Source organism: Stegostoma tigrinum, chromosome 38, assembly GCF_030684315.1.
Source record: "Stegostoma tigrinum isolate sSteTig4 chromosome 38, sSteTig4.hap1, whole genome shotgun sequence".
NCBI classification, from domain to species: domain Eukaryota; kingdom Metazoa; phylum Chordata; class Chondrichthyes; order Orectolobiformes; family Stegostomatidae; genus Stegostoma; species Stegostoma tigrinum.
In genome coordinates, this window is record NC_081391.1 from 22354855 (window position 1) to 22382598 (window position 27744).

The 27744-nt window shown below is 45.5% G+C and overlaps 1 protein-coding gene across 2 annotated transcripts; it reads right to left on the reverse strand.

The window, feature by feature from the left end:
* Nucleotides 1–604: 604 nt before the first annotated feature.
* On the reverse strand, nucleotides 605–27151 carry LOC125447307 (insulin-like growth factor II). Of its 2 annotated transcripts, none has more exons than XM_048521624.2 (4): nucleotides 27023–27151; nucleotides 16807–16963; nucleotides 9219–9391; nucleotides 605–4830 (listed from the first exon to the last, which is right to left on the reverse strand). In XM_048521624.2, the coding sequence occupies exons 1-4, from the start codon at nucleotides 27095–27097 to the stop codon at nucleotides 4579–4581; spliced, it is 657 nt and encodes a 218-aa protein (XP_048377581.1). In that variant the 5' UTR covers nucleotides 27098–27151; the 3' UTR covers nucleotides 605–4578. The 2 variants fall into 2 exon arrangements, with proteins under 2 accessions (XP_048377581.1, XP_048377582.1); XM_048521625.2 differs by lacking the exon at nucleotides 27023–27151 and adding an exon at nucleotides 25972–26040.
* Nucleotides 27152–27744: the final 593 nt, after the last annotated feature.

Consider the following 27744-nt stretch of genomic DNA (forward strand, 5'->3'; position numbering starts at 1 on the left):
GTGCTGTACTCTTCTATGTTCTATGTTCTGTGTAGAATGACATATGTCCCCATTTCTGAGGAAGGAAGTTAAAAACATCACCACAGCCAATGTATTTTTCTTTCATAACATTAAACTTAGAATGCATTTTTTATTTTAAAAAAGACTTTACAAAATAGAAATTTACAAAGTTACAACAGTTTAACCAAGTCATTTAATCCCCTCACATGGTGAATATATAATGGGATTTAGTTTTACCAGGTCAGGAAATTATCAGTATATGACGGAAAACTTTGTAGACGGCTTCCAGTGGTCAGAGATGGGATTGATAGATGAACACCACACTTCCTGAGAAGGCAGTTAACATACTGTGTGTGTGGAACAGTGAATCTGGAGGGTTGCTCTCCTTACAATTGCTTAAACAGAGCACTTGCTGATTTTTTGCACATCGTAGGAAAAGCAGAGCTTTACACCATGTGAAATACAGTGCATCTAACCTCATCTGATTAGTCTGGAGACTCTGAGAATTCATAGAATCCCTACACTGTGGAAGCAGAGCCATTCAGCTCAATGTGCTCACACCAATCCTCCAAAGAGCATCCCACCCAGACCCACCCCTTCCCTGGCATTTCCCATGGCTAACCCACCCAGCTGGCACATCCCTGGTCACTATGGCCAATTTAGCTTTGCCAAGCCACCTAACCTGCACATCTTCGGACTGTGGGAGGAAACTGGATTACCCACAGGAAACCCGCAATGACAATGGGAAGAATGTGCAAACTCCACATAGAGAGTCACCTGAAGGTAGAATTGAGTCAGGGTCCCTGGCACTGTGAGGCACCAATGCTAACTATTAAACCACCCCATGCCAGCATCCTACTCACTCTCTTTATTTCCTCCCTAACATGTGATTCTCCCCCAACTCCAACAGAACTGGATGCAACACTCTAGTTAGGGATTAACCAGAATTTCGATGGATTAATTTAGTGGTTTTGTTGAAATGCGGAGAGCTGCCAACATTTTAAGTCTGCTGACCCTGAGTTGCAATTGGTGCAATATAAATGCAACTTTGATCTGGCCTCTTCTCGTGCCACTGATCAGAAGATTTTCTTTATTTTCCCAGAAGATGATCCGAGTTGATCAACATCTCTCTGTGGGAATCTTGGGATTTCCCATTGACTGACTTCAGATCCTAGGCCCTAATGGAAACTCCAAGGGACTGGAATTCACGTTTGGCTGATCTCAGTTGTGGCAGTCAACTGAGCTGCCAAAGTTAACCTAAACGTCTCTTCCACATCGCTGGACCCAGAGTGGACATGTTGGCACAACTCCCAAGTTAAACTGAACTGGTACATCTTGCTACAGGCCATTGACCAATTGAAAAGATGCCCAGTTTTGACAAAACAAAACAAGTTAGAAGTTTAAACAAATAACCCAAAATTATGCAATGCACCAACAGTGCATTAACTCATAAATCTACAAAGGCCACACCTATAATCTTTAAGGATAGTAATTTTTATAAAGTGTGTCGCCTGATTTCACACCTCTTTCACTGGTCAACCCCTCTTTCCCATTGGTCTATAATGCCTCCTGACCTTTTATTTTAAATTTAGATTTGAAATCCTCCTTCTAATGTGCAAATTCATCCTCGGCTTTTTCTGAATCTCCTCCAGCTGTAGAATCTATTGGGATCTTTCTTTTCCCACAACACAGGCATCCTACACATTCTCTTCATCTCACCACTGGAGACTGCAACAAGGACCTGAGCTCTGGAACTCCCTCCCTAAACCTCTCCGCCTGTGTCTCCACCTCAAACCCCTGGACCAAATGTTTGTCATCCCTGCCAACTTCCTCCAGTCTGCTATTAAATTTTGTTTGCCAACTCTGCTGCCGACCACCTCGGAATGATGTTACTATATTGAAGGAATGATGTAAATTTCACCCATTGTTTTGATGCAGCTGGTCAATGATCAGCATTTCTTTGGTTTATCATAATTTTTTGGTATTTACTTGTGGGACGTGGTCATCACAGTTTGGACCAGCATTTAGTGCCTGTCCCTAGTTGCCCCTTGACAGGATAGTGGTGACCTGCCTTTTTGAACCGCTGTGCTGGAGGCAGACCCACAAAGCTCTTAAGGATGGAATTCTCATTAGTTGTGAGGAGCACGTTGAGGCAAAGAGTTGTTGGAGGTTCCCATAATGCTCCCTCGTGACTTGTTTCTCCCACCTCATGCTTAGGTCTCATCTATGGAGACTAATAAATGACTCTATTCATGTATCATATGACGAGTGGGATGGTGGAGAGTGAATTAATGAACTTCTAATAACCTTCAATGCCAGTGTCTCTTAACGTCATGAACCAGTAATGTGACAAGTCATAGAGGATTAAACTCACTAAGTGGATAGGCATCCTAATCCCAGAGGACCAGAGGGCTACATTCTCATGAGAGAGAGTGAGGACTGGTGGTGAGGTTAACTGAGGCAAGACGGAGAAGGTAGGGCCTTGGCTGTGACCTCAGTCAGTATTGGAATTGAAACTGTGTTTGTGGCATCACTCTTGGGTTGCAAACCAGCCGTCCAACTGATTGAGCTATGTGGCCCCAAATTACACGCTCAGTATCAGTGCAGCCCAAGTCCTACTGGAGAACTCTTCACCATGACTTTCTGATACAACATTGGCCCCCCTGTGCATCTCAGCATGAACGAACTACCTCATGTGGCCATATCCTTTCCCCAGTTTCCTCCCGTTCTCTCCTGAAATTACTCACCCCGAGAACCACGTCACGTTTCTTTCTTGAAAGTGGATGTGAATGTCATGGACATGACCTTCTGAAGGTGGTGGGATGTTACCTAATTGCTGCAACAAAGAGGCTTGGTGGGTTATTTCAGAGTCAATAGCCTCGCTGTGGGTATAGACCCACATGTAGGCCAGTAAAGGACAGCAGGCTTCCTCTGCCAAAGGGTTAATCAGATGGGTTTTTACAACAATCCAAATGGACACCATTACCTACACCAGAATTTTAATTCCAGGTGCATTCAATTTCTTACTGAGTCATATCGTATGGAAACAGATCCTTTGGTCTGTCCCAAACTAAATTAGTCCCATTTGCCTGTGTTTGGTCCATATCCCTTTCCTATTCATGTACCTACCCGAATGTATTTTCAATGTTGTAACTATACCTGCATTTACCACTCCCTCTGGCTGTTCAATCTACATACAAACATTTGTTTGGTTTCAAACTGCACAGAGGCTGTGATGGGATTTGAACATTAAAACTTTGGATTATTTGTCCAGACCAACAGATTTACTAGACTGGTACCATAGGCACAAGGTACTGTACCAGAGGGGGAGTTATGCAATGCAGAAGTCTACACAGAGAGGTGAGTTATGGAGCCGATGTGGTTATATGGGCAGGTATGATGCTCAGGATGTGGTTTATACACAGGTCATACAGAGGACAGACCATACATGAGGTGAACCATACTACCAATTGTTTCAATCCAATCTCCACAAGGACTTACCCACAGAAGATGTGAGCACAGGATATTAAGGCCAAAGCAAAATCTTAGGTCAGTTCAACAGCCCCATAACTTGGAAAAGTTTTCATCACCGTGCTCAGATAGCTGACACTCAGACTAGATGGGCTGAATGGCCCCCTGGGCAGCAGCCATGATCCTATTCACCCGAATTGTGGAAATAACACTTCTGCTAATGTTTAAGTAGATAGAGGTGGCAAAGGTTGAAGGGCAATAATTAGATGGTTATTTCAAGTTGCATTATCTGATAGCTACTAGATGGCACTATTTCACCACTAGGGAAACAATTGGTGATGGACCAATAATGAATATAATTAATGATACTGACAGCCAGAGTTCTGATCCTGCACAATTTCTGGTCTCGTTTTCTGTTTTTAGCTTTGGTTCTGACAAATTGATCTGATTCATTACTACCATGTGAACCGAGGTGCAGTGAAAGATGTTGTCTTACATGCTTTAATGGCAGATCGTACTACACAAGTGTATCAGGGTAACAGAACACAGTGCGGGATGCAGGTGATAGCTGCTGAGAAGGTGCAGAGGGAGAAGAGGTCCATTCAGGAGCCTAATAAGAGCGGGGAAGGAGCTGTTCTGTTTGCATGTGTATTCCAACTTTGATATCAACTGGGTTAGGCATTAGCTCCATTTCTCATCCTGCCACCTCCAGACTGCTTTACCTTGAATTTTGTTAGTGAAGCTCTTCTGCTTTTAAAACAGACACAGGAATGACAGCCAGCTGAGAAATGAAGCTACTCACGGAGGGGAAGGAGCTGGATTCTGTGTCACTGCCTCCTCCAGGCTCTTATTCTGCAAGAGTGAAAGCTTCCTCGAACCTCAGGAGCTCTTTGCTGGAGTGAGGGACACGGTTTTGCTTCTGCTGTTCTCGCATTTGGGGAAGTCCTTGAGCATTTCAGCTCCTCCTAACTCTGCTTTGTCCCCTCATGTTATCTTTTTCTTCTAAAAAAAATAAATTCGGCTAGTCATGTGGCCACATTTCCCTCAAAAGGTCCAAAGTTAAGTGAAAGCTACGCCCTCCTTGCTCATTTCGAGTGGGTCAGGACATCAAGGGAGAATGGGCCGTCCTGAGGAAGGGGGCAACGCCGTTCTGGGCCAGACCCGCTGCAGGGTTGGGTACCGCGTGTGCCTTGTGCTCTCGTCAATGCGCAGCGAGTCTTCACCTTGTGCTCTCAGCCAATGGGGGGTCTCGGTTTTGGGTGGGATGGCGAGGTTGGAGTTTCTCAGGTATTCCTGCAGGGTTCCTCCAGTCCAGGTGAGGTAGTTCCAATAGCTTCTAACTGACCGCTTCCCCACTGCCTATTTTCAGCAGGAAAAGAAACCACAAAAAAGATTCAAATCTTATGAATAGAGAGTAAGAACTGAGATAACACAGCATGGAGCTGGAGGGACACAGCAGGCCAGGCAGCAGCAGAGGTGCAGGAAAGCTGGCGTTTCGGGTCGGGACCCTTCTTCCGAAATGGGGGAGTAGAAAAGGAGCTCTGAAATACCTACCTGCCCCCATCCCAACCCCTCCTCTCTCTATTTATTTCTGAGCTCTCTTCCCTCTCCCCAGGCTGCCTGGCCTGCTGTGTTCCTCCAACTCCACACTGTGTTATTCCCCCAATCTTATGAAGTTTTAGGAATTTCAGAATTGGGAGTCATAGAGTCATAAGAACATAAGAAATAGGAGCAGGTCATCTGGCATATTGAGCCTGCTCCACCGTTCAATAAGATCATGGCTGATCTTTTTGAGACTCAGCTCCACTTACTTGTCCACCTATCATAGCCCTTAATTCCTTCACTCTTCAAATATCCATCTATTTTTGCCTTAAAAATATTTAATGAGGTAGACTCATCTGCTTTCCTGGACTGGCAATTCCACAGATTCCCAAACCTTTGGGTGAAGAAATCCTAAATCCACTTGGACACCATTACTGACAGCAGACCTCAGGGCACAGCACAAACGTAGGTACTGGCCTGGTGGTGTTATTGCTAGACTAGAGACTGAGCTGATGTCCTGGGGACCTCTGTTCAAATCCTGCCTTAGCAGATGGGGAATTTAAGTTAATCTGGAAGTAAGAGTCCAACAATGACGATGAAATAATTCCTGATCATCAGGAAAACATCCATTTAGTTCACTAATGTCCTTTAGGGAAGGAAATCTTCCATCCTTACCTACACATCATGCTGGATCCACAGGAGTGTGCTTGATGCTCAGCTGCCCTCTGGGCAATTAGGAATGGGCAATAAATGCTGGCTTAGCCAGTGATGCCTACATCCATGAAGGAATTAAAAAGAAAGAGGTGCATTGAATCTTTGCTGACCTATCTACACCAGGTCAACTTTCCCACACTAGACCTCTGGCCTTTTGAATGTTCAAATGTTCATCCACTACTATCCTTCCACCACAATCTGGGTGAAAAACATTTTTCCTCAATACCTCCAGCCCTTCACTATCAAATTATATTCCCTTGTTAGATATTTTCTGTTATTATGCACTGCTGGAGCAGGTGAGATTTGAACTCAGGCCTCCTGGCTCAGAGGTGGGGGCATTTCCACCATGCCACAAGAGCCCTGTGCGCCCGATTGTTATTGACCCTTCTGCTAAGGGGGCCAGCTGCTTCCTATGCATTTTGTCCATGTCTCTCATGATCTTGTGTACCTCAATCTGGCCCTGTGGTGATTACATAGAAACATAGAAGATAGGGGCAGGACGAGGCCATTCAGCCCTTTGAGCCTGCTCTGCCATTCTTCATGATCATGGCTGATTGTCCAACTCAATAGCCTAATCCTGCTTTCTCCCGAAAACCTTTGATCATATTTGCCCCCGGTGATATATCTAATCACCTGTTCAATACATTCAATGTTTTGCCGTCAATTACTTCCTGTGGTAATGAATTTCACAGGCTCACCACTCTTTGGGTGAAGAAATGTTTCCTCATCTCCATCCTAAATGGTCTACCCAGAATCCTCAGTCTGTGACCCCTGTTTCTGGACACAACCACCATCGGGAACATCCTCCCTGCATCTACTCTATCCAGTCCTGTTAAAATTTTTAAGTCTCTATGAGATCACCCTCATTTATCCAAACTCCAGCGAAAACAATCCCAACCTCGTCAATCTCTCCTCATACATCAGCCCCCACATCCCAGGAATCAGCCTGGTAAACCTTCGCTGCACTCCCTTGAGAGCACGAGCAGCCCTCCTCAGAAAAGGAGACCAAAACTGCACACAATATTCCAGGTGTGGTCTCACCAAGGCTGCTCTCTGCTCCTGCACTCGAAACCTCTCGCAATGAAGGCCAACATACCATTTGCCTTCTTTACCACCTGCCGCACCTGCCCCCTTACCTTCAGTGACTGGTGCACAAGGACACCCAGGTCCCACTGCACACTCCCCTCTCCCAATTTATAGCCATTCAGGTAGTAATCTGCCTTCTTGTTTTTGCTTGCAAAGTGAATAACCTCACATTTGCCGAAACTGTGCTGCATCTGCCATTGATTTATCCACTCACTCAACCTGTCCAGATCATGCTGAAGGATCTCTGCATCCTCATCACAGTTCACCCTCCCACCCAACTTGGTGTCATCTGTAAACTTTGAGATGTTACATTTTGTTCCCTCATCTAAATCATTAATATATCTTGTGATATATCGGTCCCAGCACCAATTCTTGTGACACCTGACTAGTTACTGCCTGGCAATTTGAAAAGGATCCATTAATTCCAACATTTTGTTTCCTCTCTGCCAACCAGTTTTCTATCCATCTCAATACACTTCCCCCAATCTCATGCACTTTAATCTTCCACAATAATCTTTTATGTTGTACTATGTCAAATGGTTTCTAAGAGTCCAAATATACCACATTGACAGGCCCTCCCTTGTTAACTCTACCAGATACATCTTCATAGAATTCCAACAGATTTGTCAGGCATGATTTCCCCTTCATAAATCCATACTGACTGAGTCTGATCCTGCCACTGCTTTCTAAATGCTCCACTATAAAGTCCTTGATAATGGATTCAAGAATTGTAACGAGTTCAGCCAAGTGGACCTCAGAGAATATGAGTTCCCTGATTGGGGCTGTTAACCTGGTCCAATCAGGGAGCCCTGGCTGACAGATATAAACAGGTGTGTCAGTGGTTCTGTTCGCTCCAACAGCTAGCTCTGAGGAAGCTGGATCAGTGTGAAGGACTCTCCACATGTAAATAAAGGGAGACTTGGTGATAGCATACTGGCCTCTGAGGAGTTATTTCAGGCCCCTCCTTAATGTTCCCTACTCCAAAGAATATATTCAGAGTTTATCCAGACCCTCCTCAATCTTAAACTGGCCCATACCAGGTCACATCTTCATGAATTTCACCTGAACTGAGTGTGCAGCTTTTCCAGAGAGCAGTGGGAAGCCAGACAGGCTCAGAAACACCCTCAGGAACCTGGACAGGGCATAGACCCCTCCACCTGGCCATTGAGCCCTCACTTACTCCAGGGTGAGGCTGGAAGTAGAGGAATCCCAGCCGGGATCCTGGCTTGAAGCAACGAAGAGTGTAGGAAGTCTATTCAATCTAACATTAATCCCTCCAATGGGAGTTAGGAAAAGCTGAAATCATTGGAAGATTGAATTCTTTCAAATGGGAATGGAGTCTGTACATCAAGTTTACAAGTGATTCAGAGCTACAGTGCAGAGAGAGGCCATTCAGCCCATTGAGTCTACACCATTCCACCCAGACTTAGCTGCCTTCCCTTATCTCTGTAAACACTAATTTCCCATAGCTAATCCACCTAGCCTATCCCTGTACACTGTGATCAATTTCCCCAGGCCAATCCACCCCTAACCTGCACACCTTTGGACTGTGGGAGAAACCAGGGAGTCCAGAGGAGACTCACACAGACACGGGAAGAATGTGCAAACTCCATACAGATTGTCACCCGAATGCAGGCCCCTGGAACTGAGACAGCGGTGCTAACCACTGAGTCACTACACACCAACCCCACCCCCTCCCCACCACATTCAAATTCTTCGAGTTGGACGGATGTAGCAGATGATATTGCAATGAACACTGAGTCAATTTTTAAGTTTAAATCTACGATTGAGATCCGACACATAGTAAAAAGTGTAGTCACTGTCCAGTTAAAATGCATTTGCTCTACAAGCACACTAACTGAGACCTCACCATTCTGTGGAAGGCATTTTTGGGTGATGACATTTTGTGTGTAAAAGTGTGTGCCAATTGCACAGAAAGCTCTTGTTGCTAACTTATTCCTTTCGTCTTGTGTCAATTTTGATACTATGGTAATGAGGAAGTTAATGTCTTCCATGTGTGTTGTGACTTTAAGTGTAATGGAAAGTTGATAAATGTTGAAGATATTGATGAATTCTTCCAATTCTGCTTCTGCATAACCCATGTCAACTCAAACACAGAAAATACTGTCACTAAGAGATGTCATTACCCAAAATCGTACTAAAATAAAATGAAAAGGGAGACATGGAAAACCAAAACAAAAGATTCTGCTCAAAGAAATACCAAGAGAAAACAATACTTTTACCCAATGCTCTCAAATCTGATGTGACCACACTTGAAAACATATAATAAAGCATATTAGATTGCTTTGAGATCCTGAGAGGTATTGCAATAAGCGATAAGGGGGGTGGATGGGAGAACATGAAAATTGAAGGAAGGTGTGCAGTTAATTCTCATTTTCACTCACCCTTTGCAGCATGGTCCCCTGTGGAACTATGGAAGGTGTAGACGGTGTGGATCTGGCTGCTTCAGGTGGTATGGCGCAGTACATTTCCAATATTAGAAGGTCACAGCTACGAAAGCAGCACTGCTCCACAATGCCTCGATTCTGCCTATTCCGACGGCCCACCATTTTGCTGACTGCGAACCAGGAGAGTGCAACCATTAAAACGTCGGGGGAATCTAATAGCTGATCACTCAAACTCCTTGCCTCAACCCACTTACCTTGTACTTCACAACTTATTTGCTTTATCGTCCACTCCAGCAATTTTCATTACTGGTAATAGAAAAATGTTCCACATGCTGGGCAATCTGACTCTCATAAAACACTCCCAGGATAGGGACAGCACAGGGTTATCTACAGAGTAGAGCTTCCTCTACACTGTCCCCATCAAACACTCCCAGGACAGGGACAGCACAGTTTAGATACATACCAAAGCTCTCTGTCTGCACTGTCCCTGTCAAACATTCCCAGGACAGATAGAGCAAGGAGAAAGATACACTGTAAAGTTTCCTACAATCTTTTGAAAATCACTCTGCACTCAATAAACACTTCCACAATAGGGACAGCCTGGGATTATATACAGAGGAAAACACTCCTAGGAAATGTAAGCACAGGGTTATATACAGAACAAAGCTCCGTCTACACTGTCCCCATCGAACATTCCCAGTATTGGCACAGCACAGGGCTAGGAACAGACTAAAGCTTCCTCTACCACCGTCCCCATCAAACATTCCCAGTATAGGTACAGCACAGGATTAGATACAGAGTAAATCTGTAACCACTGCTATAAACTGAAATTATAGCTTCCTCTACATTATCCCTATCAAACAGTCCCAGGGCAGGTTGTACAGAGTAAAGCTTCTGTACACTGTTCCCGTCAAATACTGTCAGAAGTACATTAATGTTATAGAATTGATACAAATGGGAAAGATTTCATCATAATAGATTTGGTATTTATAAGTATAGGATAATTTTATAGAGTAGGCCACTGCTGCTGCATCTGCTCCTTGAAATATTTATCTTAGACCCATTCCTATAATTTTTCTCTGGAACATTACAACCTTTCCAGTAAAGTACTTAACCAAATCTCATTTTGAAAGAGATAACAAGGTGTCGAGCTGGATGAACACAGCAGGCCGAGCAGCATCAGAGGAGCAGGAAGGCTGATGTTTTGGGCCTCAACCCTTCTTCCTGCTCCGCTGATGCTGCTCGGCCTGCTGCGCTCATCCAGCTCTACACCTTGTTATCTCAGATGCTTCAGCACCTGCAGTTCCTACTATCTCTGAACCCATTTTGAAAGATATTGTTGAATCTGCTTCCACCACCCTTTTAAACATTGCACTTTATTTAGTGTTTGATTAAGCCTGCTTGATCACCAATCCTGGTATGGAGGTTGATTGCTTTAGCCTGTGGCTAACTGAAGTAATTACCTCCTGATTCTGAGAGAAAAGTTAAGGTGGACGAGACGTTCAGCCGTGAGCTACTGTGACATGTATATTGTTCTGTAAAGTTCTGTAAAATTCCCAAGATGTTTTCAGACATGTAAATAAACTGATTTTAGAACTATCTGAGAATATTACTCTGACATAAACAAGACATCCAGTAACTCAATCTAAACATAACATTTTGGAATATTCACTTCATAATTTCATGTACTGGTTACAAAGTTTGCTGCAGAAATTCACCAAAGATCCTCAGTCAGCACCTTCCAAACCCAACACCACTTCCATCTCAAAGGACAAGGGCAGCAGATACATGGGAGCACCACCCCCTGCAAATTCCCTTCCAAAGGAGTCCTTGGTCTTCTTTTTTAGGTTAGATTAGATTCCCTACAGTGTGGAAACAGGCCGTTCGGCCCAACACCGCCACACCGCCCCTTGAAGCATCCCACCCAGACCCATCCCCCTATAACCCACACACCCCTGAACACTATGGGCAAATAAGCATGGCCAATCCGCCTAACCTGTACATCTTTGGGCTGTGGGAGGAAACCGGAGCACCCGGAAGAAACCCTCACAGACACGGGGAGAATGTGCAAACTCCACACAGACAGTTACCCGAGGCTGGAATTGAACCTGGGTCCCTGGAGCTGTAAGACTGCAGTGCTAACCACTGAGCCACTGTGTTGCCTTGGCACCTTTTTTCCAACTATTTAAATCATATCCCTTGGTCACAGAACCTTTGGCTAGTTTCTCTGTTTATCAAAGCATGACATAATGGTGAACATGTTAGTCAAATCTATCCTGCTCTGAGGGGGACAACCTCAGTTAGTGCATCCCTTCACACAACTGCACCTTTCATCTCTGACTAATTGAGTCAAGGCCTGAGAAGTTGGTGGAGGCAAACTCTCTTGCAACATTTAAGAAGCATCTGAACGAGCACTTAAAATGCCTCAGCATAGCAGGCTACGGGCCAAGGGGGTCTTTATATTCACTCAGGGGACGTGGGCATCACTGGCTTAGCCAGCTTTTATTGCCCATCCGTAGTTGCCCCTTGAGAAGGTGGTAGTGAGCTGCCTTGTTGAACCGCTGCAGTCCCTGTGCTGTAGTTGACCCACAATTCCCTTAGGGAGGGAATTCCAGGATTTTGACCTGGCGACACTGAAGGAACGGTGATGTATTTCCATGTCAGGAGGGTGAGTGGCTTGGAGGAGAACTTACAGGAGGTGGTGTTCGCATGTATCTATTGCCCTTGTCCTTCTAGATGGAAGAGGTGTTGGGTTTGGAAGGTGCTGTCTGAGGATCTTTGGTGAATTTCTGCAGTGAACTTTGTAAATAGTACACACTGCTGCTACTAAGCGTCAGTGTTGCAAAGAATGGATTTTGTGGCTGTGCTGCCAATCAAGCAGGCTGCTTTGTCCTGGATGGTGTCAAGCTTCTCTTCTTGAGTGTTGTTGGAGCTACCCTCATCCAGGTAAGTTGAGAGTATTCCATCATGCTCCTGACCTGTACAATGGACAGACTTTGGAGAGTCAATAGGTGAATGTAGTCGCTCCTAGCTTCTGATTTGGGATTAAATGGGATAAATGTAGTTTTGTTTTGTTTTGCATAGGCATATTGGGTCAAATAACCTGTTTCTATGTTGTTTGGCCCTCTGACTCTAAATCTCTAATGGTCTCTAAGGCACGCTTCCATATGTGTGGTACCATGAATTAGACACATCCTCAATCTTTGGGATACAGGCATCGCTAGTGAATCTAAAATTTGTTGACAAACCCTAATTGCACCTGAGCTGAGTGGCTTGCTGGATGATTTCAGAGAGCCCTTAAGAGTCAACCACATTGCTGTGGGTGGGGAAGCACAAACAGGGTCAGGCTCGGTTAGCACGGCAAATTTCCTTCCCCCAAAGAACATAACTAAAACAGATGGGGTTGTGCAACACCTACTGATAGTTTGTTGGCTGTTGTCACTGAGATGTTTGATATTTCAAATCAACCTGTTCAGAGAGGTTATTGTACACATCTGAAACAGTTGGGACTTGAACCAGGTCCTTCTGACACAGAGGTAGGGACACTACCAGTAAGAAAAGGACCTTATCTGAGACTGTTATAAATTGAATTTAAACACTGGGATTTATTAGTAAACAAATTAAATTAAACTAAATTAATCAGTAGATTAATTAATAAAGTTAGATCACATGAGACTCAGGGTGAGTTTGCCGATTGAATATAAAATTGGCTGAAAGGCAGGAGGCAGAGGATGGTGGTGGAGGACTGTTTTTCAGACTGGAGGCCTGTGACCAGTGGTGTGCCACAGGGATCAGTGCTGGGTCCACTTTTGTTTGTCGCTTATTTGAATAATTTAGGTGAGAATATAAAAGGCATGGTTGGTAAGGTTGCACATGACACCAAAGTTGGTGCTATAGTTAACAGTGAAGAAGGTTATCTAAGATTACAAAGAGATTTTGATCAGTTGGGTCAATGGGCTGAGGAGTGACAGGTGGAGTTTAATTCTGATAAATGTGAGGTATTGCATTTTGGTACAACAAACAAGGGCAGGGCTTCTCAGTTAATGAAAGGGCCCTGGGTAGTGTTGTAGAACAGACAGACCTAGGGTTTCAGGCTCATAATTCTTTGTAGCTTGCATCACAAGTAAGAAGGCATTTTAGCACCCTTGCCTTCATTTCTCAGACCTTTTAGTATAGGAGTTGGAACGTTACATTGATGTTATACAGGATGTTGGTAAGGCCTCTTCTGGAGCTTTGTGTCCAGTTCTAGTGCCCCTGTTATAGGAAGGTTTAAGCTGAGAGGGTTCAGAAAATATTTACCAGGATGTTGCCGGGAATGGAGGGTTTGAGTTATAGGGAAAGGCTGAGTAGCCTGGGACTTTTGTCACTGGAGTATCGGAGATGGGGTGGGGGGGGGGGGGGGGTGGGGGCGGTGAGCTTATAGAGGTTTATAAAATTGTGAGAGATATAGGTAAGATGAATGTCAGCTGTCTTTTCCTGAGGGTGGAAGACCTCAAGGCCAGGGGCCATATGTTTAAGGTGAAAGGAGAAAGATTCTAAGAAGACATAAGGGTCTGTTTCCATGCTGTGTGACTCTATTTGAAGCCACATCTTCCAGAGCATTAGGAATTGCTGCTGCTGGAGCCTGAGATAACAGTGTGGAGCTGGATGAACACAGCAGGCCACGCAGCATCAGAGGAGCAGGAAAGCTGACGTTTCGGGTCTGGGCCCTTCTTCAGAAAAAAAACCAGAGCATTGGTTTGGCTTTTGAGATTACTGACTCACCAACTTCTCCCACTTGAGCTATTCTTAGGAATTACTCCACAAAGTGTCAGTTTCATATTTTAGCTACTGCTGCCTATGCCTTGATTTAAAATCGTGTCATTCTGTCTGTAAACTATTTTGTTTCAAAGGTATAGGTCAAAGATAGCGATAATGTTGGTGTTGTAAATAACCATGATCTTGTTGAATAGTGGAGCAGGCTGGAGGGGCCAAATGAGTCAGAGAATCCCTGCAGAGCAGATGCAGACCATTTGGCCCATCAAGTCCACACTATACCTTTAAAGAATATCCAACCAAGACCCACCTCCCTCCCCACAATGCTGCCTATCCCATGGCTAATCCATCGAGGCTGCACATCTTTGGGCTGTGGGAGGAAACTGTAGGAACTGGACGAAGCCCACACAGTCACAGGGAGGATGTGCAAACTCCATGCAGAGGATAAAATTGAACCAAGACCCCAGGCACTGTGAAATAGCAGAGCTAACCACTGACCCACCACGCATGGTCGAAGCTAGTCCTATTTCTTATAGTCATATAAACCTTTACCTAATGCCAGAGTACTTTTGTTCAAGTAAAAGCAAGGATTGGAGAATGTAGGTGAGACCCTACACTGAGTGTAGCCTTATGCACTGATGATGCTTTGATTAAACTGTTAGCTCGTTTTCCAAGAAGTTCATTAATCTGCGGAGCTATTGATGAGGCCAAGTAAACATGCCCCATTGATCACTTTGCAGTCTAAATACATCCTGTCAGCACTCTAGTCCCCACACTGGTTACATGTCATGGACAGTAAATATAACTGAACCTAAGTGTAAATATACCTCAACTTGCATGTAAATATACCAACTTAATGCGGAATTCTGCCAAGTATGCTGGCCAATATTTACCCTCAAACAGCACCAACGGAGAGGATGGCATTGCTGTTTGCGGAATTTTGCTGTTCATTATTTGTCCCACATTGCAGCACAGACTGACATGCATTGGCTGCGAAAGGTTTCAGGGCCTCCCAAGGATGTGCTGAGACGCTATAGAACTGCAACACCATCCATTGTCCAGGAACAGTGGTCACCCAGAGAATGAATGGATAGTACCTGTGGAGCTGCCCTCCAGTGAGGGAGCCAGAATGGCCTGCATTACTGGGGATGGAAGAAATGTTGACAGTTATTCATAGTCATAAGACAGGTTTGGTACAAGTTCACAAAACAGCAAAATCACTCAGTTAATTGTAACAAATATATAGAAAGCATCTAATCAATGGAAAAGCAACAATCCAATCCATTACTGGCACTTGGCTGAGTCTCATTAATCAAATTTGCTCGCATACTGTGGTGGGATTTAAACGAACCTCACCAAAGTGTTAGCCAAGACCTCGAGCTGGCTAAGTCCACAGACATTACCACTACGTTACTGCCTTTCCTTTCTACCGGAGACTCAGCCCATTTTCCTGCAGCTAAATTTGTCACTATAACCCTTAACTACCTCCTTGCTCAAAGTTTCATCAAACATTTCCATAAACACACCTAAGGGGGACTGATGGTGGAGTAGCAGTTGTGGCACTGGCTAACAAGTTAGATGTGAGGTTCACATTCTGCTGCTGGCTGAATCTTACTCATGTAGCAAGGGCTTGATGAGCTGAATGGCCTACTCTTGTTCCTATGTCTTATGGTCTCAAGAATTTGCTTCAGCCACTGTACCAGGTCTCTCCTGAATTCTCAACTGGACTTTTTATTGATGTTCACTTTAGCTGTTCGACATTAGAGGAGGCATTCTCTCTACGACCATTGGAGGGCTAAGATTCAGGATGGGCTGTGGGCAATTTCAACCCCAGAGAATTCCAACCCAAAGATAACCCAACTCAAAATTACACCAGCCCTGAAACTCCCCAACTCCGAAACACCCCAACATCAAAACATCCTCAACCCTGAAACACACCCAACCCCGAAACACACCCAACCCCTAAACACTCCCAACCCCGAAACACACCCAACCCCTAAACACTCCCAACCCCTAAACACTCCCGACCCCTAAACACCCCAATCCCAAAACACTCCCAACCCCTAAACACTCCCAACCCCTAAACACTCCCGACCCCTAAACACCCCAATCCCAAAACACTCCCAACCCCTAAACACTCCCAACCCCTAAACACCCCAATCCCAAAAGACCCCAACCCTGAAACACCCCAAACTCTGAAACACCCAAAGCCCAAAACACCCCCAAGCCCAGAACACCTCAAGCCCGAAACACCCTTAAACCCAGTACACCGCAAACCCAGAATACCCTCAAACCCGAAACACCCCAACTCTGAAATATCCTAATCCTGAAATATACCAAGTGAGATAGCCACCAAGGCGTGTTTACAATACCTCCCAGAAAACACGGGCGAGGAAAGGCTCAAGCCTCTGTGGCTTTCCTGGCACCTTGTAGTGGGTGACTTTCAAGAAACATTGATCCTGTCCATGAGTGAGTTATAAATTGATTGACTTGACTGCAAACCATCTGGACAAGGGGAATCAAACAACACAGGAAAGATTGGGAAACATACATGGGAACTTAGAAGCAGGAGTAGGCCATTCAGCCCCATGAGCTGAGTATCCCATTCTTGATCATGGCTACTCGACTCCATACTCCCATGTTGTTCCTATTTCTTTTGATGTAATTCGTAGAAATCTATCAATATCTGCCTTGAACTTACTCCCGGGGGAATTCATCTAAAATTCATCTCTCCCTGTCTATTTAGTATTGTGTTGGTGCTTCTTAGACCATCACGTATGGTGCGTTCACATTTTGCGGTGATTAAAGACACAGAAATGGCTGTTCTCACCGAAATAAAAGCCCCTCTCTGCACAAATGAACTGCAGCGCATCCACGAGTTCAGCTCCACATAAGGTCTCCTCAATTCTTGCCTCAGATGTTCCCACGCAAACAGAGAGAGCAAGCAGGAGACACAGCGGCTGCACTGGCATTCTGGGACCAATTACCTGCGATAGAAAAAGAGAACTTGCATCAGTTTGTTCCTGTTTTCCTGCCATACTCTCAGGATCAGTCAGCCTCACTTCTCCCCAGCCTGAGGGGGAAACACGGTGGCTCAGTGGTTAGCACTACTGCCTCACAGTGCCAGGGACCCGGGTTCAATTCCACCCTCGGGTGGCTGCCCGTGTGGAGTTTGCACATCCTTCCTGTCTCTCAGTGGGTTTCCTTCAGGTGCTCTGGTTTCCTCCCACTGCCATGGACCTGGGTTCAGTTCCACCCTCGGGTGACTGTCCATGTGGAGTTTGCACATTCTCCCCGTGTCCATGTGGGTTTCCCCCCATGGCCCAGGTGGGTGGACTCTAAGTCCACAGTTATGCTAAATTGCCCGGAGATATGCAGGCTAGGAGGGTGAACCATGGGAAATGCAGGGATAGAGATAGGGGTCTCTGGATGGGGTGCCCTTTGGAGGGTCAATATAGCTTTGATGGGCCGAATGGCTTGATTCCACACTGTACAGATTCTGTGATTCCCTTCAGTGCTTGATCTGAGATGGGGAGGAATTTCTTTAGCTAAAGGATGGTGAATCTGTGGAACTCATTGCTGTGGAGGTGCAGTCATTGAGTATTTAAGGCAGAGGTATCTGGGCCCTTGTGGGAATCAAAGATTATGGGCAGAAGGTAGGAGAATGGGCTTGAGGAACATGTTGTACATGATCAATTGGCGGAGCAGACTTAATGGGCTGAATGGCCTAATTCCACTCCCATATATTATGGACAGTCTTGTGTTTTAAAAGTAAATGATCTTGGGTCCACCCATCCATTTGACTTGACTTCCAGATCTTTCAACCTTTGAAGGTGGGTGGTGATGAAATGGTTATCTTGCTAGACAAATAATTTAGAAACTTTCAGTCTGATGTTCTGCTGTCCTGGGGTTAAATGCCACCATGGTGCTGAGTGAAATTTGATTTATTAACAATCTGGAACAAAAAGCTGGCCAAGTGGAAACTAGGTAACTATAGCCAACTGTTGTAGAAACCCACCTGGTTCACTAATGCCCTTTAGGGAAGGAAACTGCCCTCCTTACCTGGTCTGGCCTACCCATGGCTCCAGACCCACAGCAATGTGGTTGACTCTTAAATGTCCTCTGAGCAATTGGGGGGGGTTATAAATACTAGCTCAGCCTGTTGTCCATAAGATGTAAGAGTAGAAGTAGGCCATTCGGCCCATTATGTCTGCGCCATCATTGAATGAGATCATGTTCTCATCTCATAATCATCAATTCCATTTTCCTGCCTTTACCCCATAACCCTTGATTCCCTTCCTGATTAAAAATCTGTCTATCTCAGCCTTGAATGCGCAATGACTCAGTCTCCACTGCCCTCTGCGGTAAAGAATTCCACAGATTCACTCCCCTCTGAGAGAAGAAATTCCTCCTCATCTCTGTGTTAAATGAGCAACCCCTTATAGAACATAGAACGTAGAACATAACAGCACAGTACAGGCCCTTCGGCCCTCGATGTTGTGCCGACCTGTCATACCGATCTCAAGCCCATCTAACCTACACTATTCCATGTACGTCCATATGCTTATCCAATGATGACTTAAATGTACCTAAAGTTGGCGAATCTACTACCATTGCAGGCTAACCATTCCATTCCTTACTCTCTGAGTAAAGAAACTACCTCTGACATCTGTCCTATATCATTCACCCCTCAATTTAAAGCTATGCCCCCTCGTGCTCACCGTCACCATCCTAGGAAAAAGGCTCTCCCTATCCACCCTATCTAACCCTCTGATTATTTTATATGTTTCAATTAAGTCACCTCTTAACCTTCTTCTCTCTAATGAAAACAGCCTCAAGTCCCTCAGCCTTTCCTCGTAAGACCTTCCCTCCAGACCAGCCAACATCCTAGTAAATCTCCTCTGCACCCTTTCCAAAGCTTCCACATCCTTCTTATAATGCGGTTACCAGAACTGTACACAACACTCCAAGTGCGGCCGCACCAGAGTTTTGTACAGCTTCAGCATAACCTCTTGGTTCCGGAACTCGATTCCTCTATTAATAAAAGCTAAAACACTGTATGCCTTCTTAACAGCCCTGTCAACCTGGGTGACAACTTTCAAGGATCTGTGTACATGGACACCGAGATCTCTCTGCTCATCTACGCTACTAAGAATCTTACCATTAGCCCTGTACTTTGCCTTCTGGTTACTCCTACCAAAGTGCATCACCTCACACCTGTCTGCATTAAACTCCATTTGCCACCTCTCAGCCCAGCTCTGCAGCTTATCTATGTCTCTCTACAACCTACAGCATCCTTCGTCACTATCCGAAACTCCACCGACCTTAGTGTCGTCTGCAGATTTACTAACCCATCCTTCTACGCCCTCATCCAGGTCATTTATAAAAATGACAAACAGCAGTGGACCCAACACCGACCCTTGCGGTACACCACTAGTAACTGGTCTCCAGGATGAACATTTCCCATCAACTACCACCCTCTGTCTTCTTTCAGCAAGCCAATTTCCGATCCAAACTGCTATATCTCCCACAATTCCATTCCTCCGCATTTTGTACAATAGCCTATTGTGGGGAACCTTATCGATCGCCTTGCTGAAATCCATATACACCACATCAACCGGTTTACTCTCATCTACCTGTTTGGTCACCTTCTCAAAGAACTCAATAAGGTTTGTGAGGCACGACCTACTCTTCACAAAACCGTGCTGACTATCCCTAATCAATTTATTCTTTTCTAGATGATTATAAATCCTATCCCTTATAACCTTTTCCAACACTTTAGCAACAACTGAGGTAAGGCTCACTGGTCTATAATTACCAGGGTTGTCTCTACTCCCCTTCTTGAACAGGGGAGCCACATTTGCTATCCTCCAGTCGTCTGGCACTATTCCTGTAGACAATGACGAGTTATGCTGAGATGATTCCCCTCTTTTCTCAGATTTTCCCGCAAAGAGGTTAACAAAATCTCTGCAGCCACCCTGTCAAAACTCCTAAGAGCCTTATATGTTTCAATAAGGCCACCTGTCATTTTTCTCACCCCACCAATGAACACCGGACTAAGCTAATCAACATCTCCTTATACAATAATCCCTCTTAACCCAGGAGCAGCCCAGTGATCCTTTACTGGAGTTCCTCCAAAGCAAGTATACGCTTCCTCAGCGAAGGGGACCAAAATTGTTCATAGTGAACCCACAAATGAAATAAAACCCTTAATTCTCGAGTAGGGTTGCCAAGAATGAATTCACTCATGGCGTGAGTGTGTGTGTGTGTGTGTGTGTGTGTGTGTGTGTGTGTGTGTGTGTGTGCGCGCGCGCAATTATTGCCCATCCCTAGTTACCCCTTGAGAAAGTGCGGGTGAGCTGGGGCCTGCTCTAGCCAAACTGAAGGGAAACGGTGGCTCAGTGGTTAGCACTGCAGCCTCATAGCACTAGGGACCTGGGTTCAATTCCACCCTCAGGGCAACTGTTTGTGTGGAGTTTGCACATTCTCCCTGTGTCTTACATGGGTTTCCTCTGGATGCTCCGGTTTCCTCCCATAGTCCAAAGATGTGCAGGTTAAGGTGGATTGACCGTGCTAAATTGCCCAGAGGGTTCAGGGATGTGTAAGTTAGGTGAGGTAGACATGGGAAATGCCAGCTTGTAGAGGTATGGGTCTGGGTGGAATGCTCTTTGGAGGGGTGGTGTGGACTTGCTGGGCCGAATGGCCTGTTTCCACACTGTAGGGATTTTATGAAAAATCATAGGTGTGTAATGTTTAGTTTTGGAACAATCTTCTTAGAAATCTTTTGCTTATTGATTGATAGAAGAATTGGAGATGTGAAAGAAACAGCTGTTTGACTGTTGGAGGCGCAGGCCAATTGGATAGGATCTTCAGGAATTACTCCACCCAGTGTTTACTACCAAATGTATCACCTATGCTAATCTCTCAGAGGAATTGAGACAAAAATACTCGAACCTCACACATTCTGTTACAGACGTAAAGGATCAAGCTCACCCCAAATAGAACTTAACAACTAGGTGAGGGAATAGGCCATTCAGCCCCTCAAACCTGCTCCCCCATGCAATGCAACGATGTCTGATATCATCTCGGCCACAACTCCACTTTCCTGCTTGCTCTCCATAACGAATCAACCCATCACTCATTTAAAAAACTATCTTGTCTTAGATTTACTCACTGTCCTGATATCCACATCTGACCGGGGGAGTGAATTGCACAGATTCATTGCCCTTTGAGAGAAATAATTACTCCTCATCTGACCCCCCCCCTTATCCTAAAACTGACCCCTCATCCTAGATTGCCCCACAAGAGGACACATCCTCTCTATCTCTATTTGGTCAATCACCTTTTGCATCTTATAGACCTCAACCAGAACTCATCTCATTCTTCTAAACTCCAGTGAACATGCAGCTAAACTGCTGATTCTCTTCTGATAGGACCAACTCCTCATCTGTAGAGTTAATCTCGTGAACCCTCAAGTGAAATAATCAACGTTAGTCATCACAACCTAAGAAAGGTGCTAATGAAATGAAGAAGAAGAAAGACTTGTGATTTTAAAGCACCTTCTAGAATCCCAGTTTTTACAACCAATGAAGTACTTTTGCAAGTGCTGTCACTTTTGCAAATGTAGGAATGGAGCAAATGTGTACACAGCAAGCTCCCACAAACCAACCTCCGGATACAACGCATCATCCTCCGACACTTCCGCCATCTACAATCCAACCCCACAATTTTCCATCCCCATCCTTGTCTGCTTTCCGGAGAGACCAATCTCTCCGTGACTCCCTTGTTCGCTCCACACTGCCCTCCAACCCCACCACACCCAGCACCTTCCCCTGCAACCGCAGGAAATGCTACACTTGCCCCCACACCTCCTCCCTCACCCCTATCCCAGGTCCCAAGATGACATTCCACATTAAGCAGAGGTTCACTTGCACATCTGCCAATGTGGTATACTGTATCCATTGTACCCGGTGTGGCTTCCTCTACATTGGGGAAACCAAGCGGAGGCTTGGAGACTGCTTTGCAGAACACCTCTGCTTGGTTCGCAATAAACAACTGCACCTCCCAGTCGCAAACCATTTCCACTCCCCCTCCCATTCTTTAGATGGCATGTCCATCATGGGCCTCCTGCAGTGCCACAATGATGCCACCCGAAGGTTGCAGGAACAGCAACTCATATTCCACTTGGGAACCCTGCAGCCTAATGGTATCAATGTGGGCTCCACCACCTTCAAAATCTCCCCTTCCCCTACTGCATCACACAACCAGCCCAGCTCTTCCCCTCCCCCCACTGCATCCCAAAACTAGCCCAGCCTGTCTCTGCCTCCCTAACCTGTTCTTCCTCTCACCCATCCCTTCCTCCCACCCCAAGCTGCACCTCCATCTCCTACCTACTAACCTCATCCCGCCTCCTTGACCTGTCCGTCTTTCCTGGTCTGACCTATCCCCTCCCTACCTCCCCACCTATACTCTCCTCTCCACCTATCTTCTTTTCTCTCCATCTTCGGTCCGCCTCCCCCTCTCTCCCTATTTATTCCAGTTCCCTCTCCCCATCCCCCTCTCTGATGAAGGGTCTAGGCCCGAAACGTCAGCTTTTGTGCTCCTGAGATGCTGCTTGGCCTGCTGTGTTCATCCAGCTCCACACTTTATTATCTTGGATTCTCCAGCATCTGCAGTTCCCATTATCACTCACCCACAAACATTGATGTGACAAAGAATGGATAATCTAGAATACTGTGGACTGATTGAGGGATAAAATTGACACAGGACAACTATTTATTCATAAATCTGCAGCAAAGAATTCTCGTCGTTAATACTTTTATATTTTTGAATAAAGATTTGACAATTTATGCCATTATTAATGTGATAACAACCCAACAGAGAATTCATGAGGATCCCTTTATGTCCAAACTGTGGAATTCACCGTCACATAAAAGTAGTTCATGCAAATAAGATAGACAGAATGGGCTGAATGGTCTTTTTCTGTGCTGTCAGTGATTATATGCTTGCCTTTCTTGGTCAGCGCACTAAGTATAGGAGTAGGGAGGTCATGTTGCATCTGTACAGGACATTGGCTAGGCCACTATTGGAATACTGTGATCAATTCTGGCCTCCCTGGTGTAAGAAGGATGCTGTGAAACTAAGATAATAAGATGTGAGGCTGGATGAACACAGCAGGCCAAGCAGCATCTCAGGAGCACAAAAGCAAAACCGCAACTTTCCCCCCACGGTGATCGAAGACGCCCTTGACCGCGTCTCCTGCATTTCCCGCGACACATCCCTCACACCCCGCCCCCGCCACAACCACCCCAAGAGGATCCCCCTCGTTCTCACACACCACCCTACCAACCTCCAGATACAACGCATTATCCTCCGACACTTCCGCCATTTACAATCCGACCCCACCACCCAAGACATTTTTCCATCCCCTCCCCTGTCCGCTTTCCGGAGAGACCACTCTCTCCGTGACTCCCTTGTTCGCTCCACACTGCCCTCCAACCCCACCACACCCGGCACCTTCCCCTGCAACCGCAGGAAATGCTACACTTGTCCCCACACCTCCTCCCTCACCCCCATCCCAGGCCCCAAGATGACATTCCACATTAAGCAGAGGTTCACCTGCACATCTGCCAATGTGGTATACTGCATCCACTGTACCCGGTGCGGCTTCCTCTACATTGGGGAAACCAAGCAGAGGCTTGGGGACCGCTTTGCAGAACACCTCCGCTCAGTTCGCAACAAACAACTGCACCTCCCAGTCGCAAACCATTTCCACTCCCCCTCCCATTCTCTTGATGACATGTCCATCATGGGCCTCCTGCACTGCCACAATGATGCCACCCGAAGGTTGCAGGAACAGCAACTCAAATTCCGCCTGGGAACCCTGCAGCCATATGGTATCAATGTGGACTTCACCAGTTTCAAAATCTCCCCTCCCCCCACTGCACCACACAACCAGCCCAGCTCTTCCCCCCCACCCACTGCATCCCAAAACCAGTCCAACCTGTCTCTGCCTCCCTAACCGGTTCTTCCTCTCACCCATCCCTTCCTCCCACCCCAAGCCGCACCCCCAGCTACCTACTAACCTCATCCCACCTCCTTGACCTGTCCGTCTTCCCTGGACTGACCTATCCCCTCCCTACCTCCCCACCTACACTCTCTCCACCTATCTTCTTTACTCTCCATCTTCGGTCCGCCTCCCCCTCTCTCCCTATTTATTCCAGTTCCCTCCCCCCATCCCCCTCTCTGATGAAGGGTCTAGGCCGGAAACGTCAGCTTTTGTGCTCCTGAGATGCTGCTGGGCCTGCTGTGTTCATCCAGCCTCACATTTTATTATCTTGGATTCTCCAGCATCTGCAGTTCCCATTATCTCTGATGCTGTGAAACTCGAAAGGGTTTACAAGGATGTTGCCAGGATTGGAGGGTTTATGCTTTCGGGAGAGGCTGAATAGCTGGGGCTATTTCCCCTGGAGCATCAGACGCTGAGGGATGGCCTTATAGAGGTTAATAAAACCATGAGGGATATCGATGGGGTAAATAGACAAGGTCTTTTCCCAGGGGTAGGGGAGTCCAAAACTAGAGAGGCATAGGTTTCAGGTGAGGGGGGAATGATTTGAAAGGGATATGGGGACAACTTTTTCACACAGAGGGTGGTGCGTGTATGGAATGAGCTGCCAGAGGAAGTGGTGGAGGCGGGTACGATTACAACATTTAAAAGGCATCTGGATGGGTATGTGAATAGGAAGGATTTAGCGGGATATGGGCCAAATGCTGGCAGATGGGACTGGATTAATTTAGGATATCTGGTTGGCATGGACAAGTTAGACTGGGGCGAGTCTGTTTCCATGCTGTACAGCTCTAAGATGCTATGACTGAAAATAGAATTTAAGGGGAAACTGGATAAATGATCAGCAAGAAAGGGATAAAAGTGTACAGTGATGGAGCATGATGCACAATATGAATGAAACGTCAGCAGGAGTCGGTGAGGTGGGGGTCAAACTCAGTCCTTATTCTGCAATCTAGTAGCTTTTAAAGGCTAAACCTCTTGAGACAATTTTCAATGTCTGCAGCACACCAATGGACCACACATACATCTTTAGGATCTGGACCAATGACACAAAACTGTGGAGATAACCCTGTGAGCACTAGATGTCCTCGGAGGGACAAACTCCAGAAGAATGAAAAGATGCCTAAGAATTTTCTGACTCAATCCATATCATTCAGGAGGATAATCCTTTTTGGAAATTTCAGCCTCCAATCTTTCCCACTTTTCTAACTGCTCACATAGATGTTCCCATTATCTCCTGTCATACTGAGGTGTCTGCGTGTTCTTACAGGGGAGCCATCAAATAGATATTGAGTTGAAAAGATAGCTTACAGGGCAAATAGTGAAGAGAGGGTTTGCCAGAGCGATAGTGAAGGGGTTTCCTACTTAAGGACAATGATTACACCCTAAAATAATTTATCGTCTTTGAAATGTTTTGGAATGTCCATTGGATATGAAGTAGGTTAAAGGATTGGTATTTTCTGCCAATTTCCAAAATTTGCAGATGACACACTGGATTATTCTCGGCTGGTCTTACAAAGATGTTGAATACTGGATTTGTGGGAAATAGCATCCGAATCATTAAAGTAACAAATAAAACACCCAAGAGAGCAAGCTTTACAGCCTAGGAGCTCTCTGCGTGCTTATTAGCTCAAGCTGAAACTTTTAGCCAGCTTTGATAACTGATTCTGTGCAGAGGGCTTGTCAAAACATTACACTTCTCGCTATGATACATAAATCCCAAAACACGCTACACTGACACACACCAATCCCAAAACATCTCAACCTCAAAACACTTCAACACCCAAAAAAACCCTTAATCCCAAAACACATCAATCATGAAAGACCCCAATTTTGAAATGTTCTAAATTCCAAAATCTCAGATCAGTGGGAATCTACTCAATCTTCCATGACTGTCTGTAAAATTACAACAAGGGAATACCTGCTCACCAACATTTTCTCATCACTAGCCACTACAAAACTGGAGCAGTCGAAAAAATTCTGTGGCTTCCAGAGGGAAGGAACTTTGCAGCGAGTGACACACCTCCTGAATCCATTAACCCTTTCCGTTTGCCTGGATGGGTTCAGCTCCAACAACGTTCAAGAAGCTTGACGCCATCTGGGGCAAAGTGGCCAGTCGGATTGGCACTAAACCCACCGTAGTTTGTACCATCTGCATTGTGTTTACAGTAAGGTGCCAAGCCTCCCCTGGTACCACTTGACACATCCCCCATGACCAGTACAATCTAAGATGGCGGCCACCTTTACATTGGTAACTTCCTCTGCCTGCAGGTTGCCCTTTCAAATTACAGACTGCCTTGACCTGGAACTGTATGGTTGCCCCTTCATTGTCAACTGGGTCAAAATTCGGGAACTCCATCCATTTTAGCACATTCACCATGCAACCGGCAATGGTTCAAGATAGCAGTTGACTATCACTTTTCAAATAGCAGAGGATGGGCAATTAATGTTGGCCTTGCCATTGGGAGGTGTCCAAAATTAAATTCAAAAAGGTAGGGAACAAAGACTGATGGCTCTATTGAGAGATTGGAGAACCTACCCAATGTTCAGTCTGAAGTACCTCCAGCAATTAACTGCATTTCATTGCTATTAATGGAATCCTGCTGTGCAGAAAGTGCTTCTGTTTTTGCAATTTTGGCAAGAATGTGAGGAGAATTGCTGGCAGCTGTTCTGGAATGTAATGCTTGAAAGAACGCAGGAACAGATTGAATAATAACTTCCAAAGGGGATTGTGTATTTAAAAGGAAAAATAAAGCTCAGGGCTATGTGCAAGTTTCTGGTGGGGACCTCTTTTGAGAAGTCAATACCAGGACATTGGATCAAACAGGCTCTTTCTGTACTGTGTGATTCTGGAAATTCTGTACAAAAAAACGGCGAGAACCGTGTGATGGAGTCTTCAATTTGTAAAGATTTGAAAACGAAATCTCTGCAGTGAAATGCTAAACACAAATGCTAAAAATCTGGAGCATTTCTGAGTTACCTTAAAGGGCTGCGTTCCCATAGAAGGAGGGACCTGGCAGATCCCAGTGAAATTGAGGACACAAAGTTTCCCCATCGTCGAACTGCTTGCTTTTCCACACACGAACCAAGGAAAACCTCACGGTAGGATCGAGACCCAAAGTGAACCGCAGCTAGGAGCTGCAGCGATCGTTATCAGGCTCTGTCAGAAGGACTTTGCTCTGGCAAATTTGCTGGCCAACTCTGTGTTTGTATGATTATGTGTTTGTGAGTATGGAGTGTTCACAGGTGTTTCTCATGTGTGTATATGTGTTTCTTGGGTGTGTGTGTGTGTGCGTGCGCGTGTGCGTGTGTTTGTGTTTCTTGTGTGCGTGTGCATGTGTGTTTGTGTTTCTTGTGTGCGTGTGTGTTTTGCATTTCGTGTGTGTGCGCGTATGTGTGCGTGTGTGTTTGCATTTTGTGTGTGTGCATATGTGTGTGCGCGTTTGCATTGTGTGTGTGTGTGTGTGTGTGTTTGTGTGTGTGCATGTATCTGTTTCTTGTGTTAATATGTATTTCTGGTGGCGTGCATGCATGTTTTCTTGTGTGTGTTTCTGTGTCTGTCTGTGCGTGGGTGTATCCGTGTGTGTCTATGTGTGCATGTGTGTGTATCTGTATTTGCATGTATGTGTGTATGCACCTGTGTATGTGTGTGTGTGTGTGTCTGTTTTCATGTGTGCGTGTCTGTATCTGTGTGTGTCTATG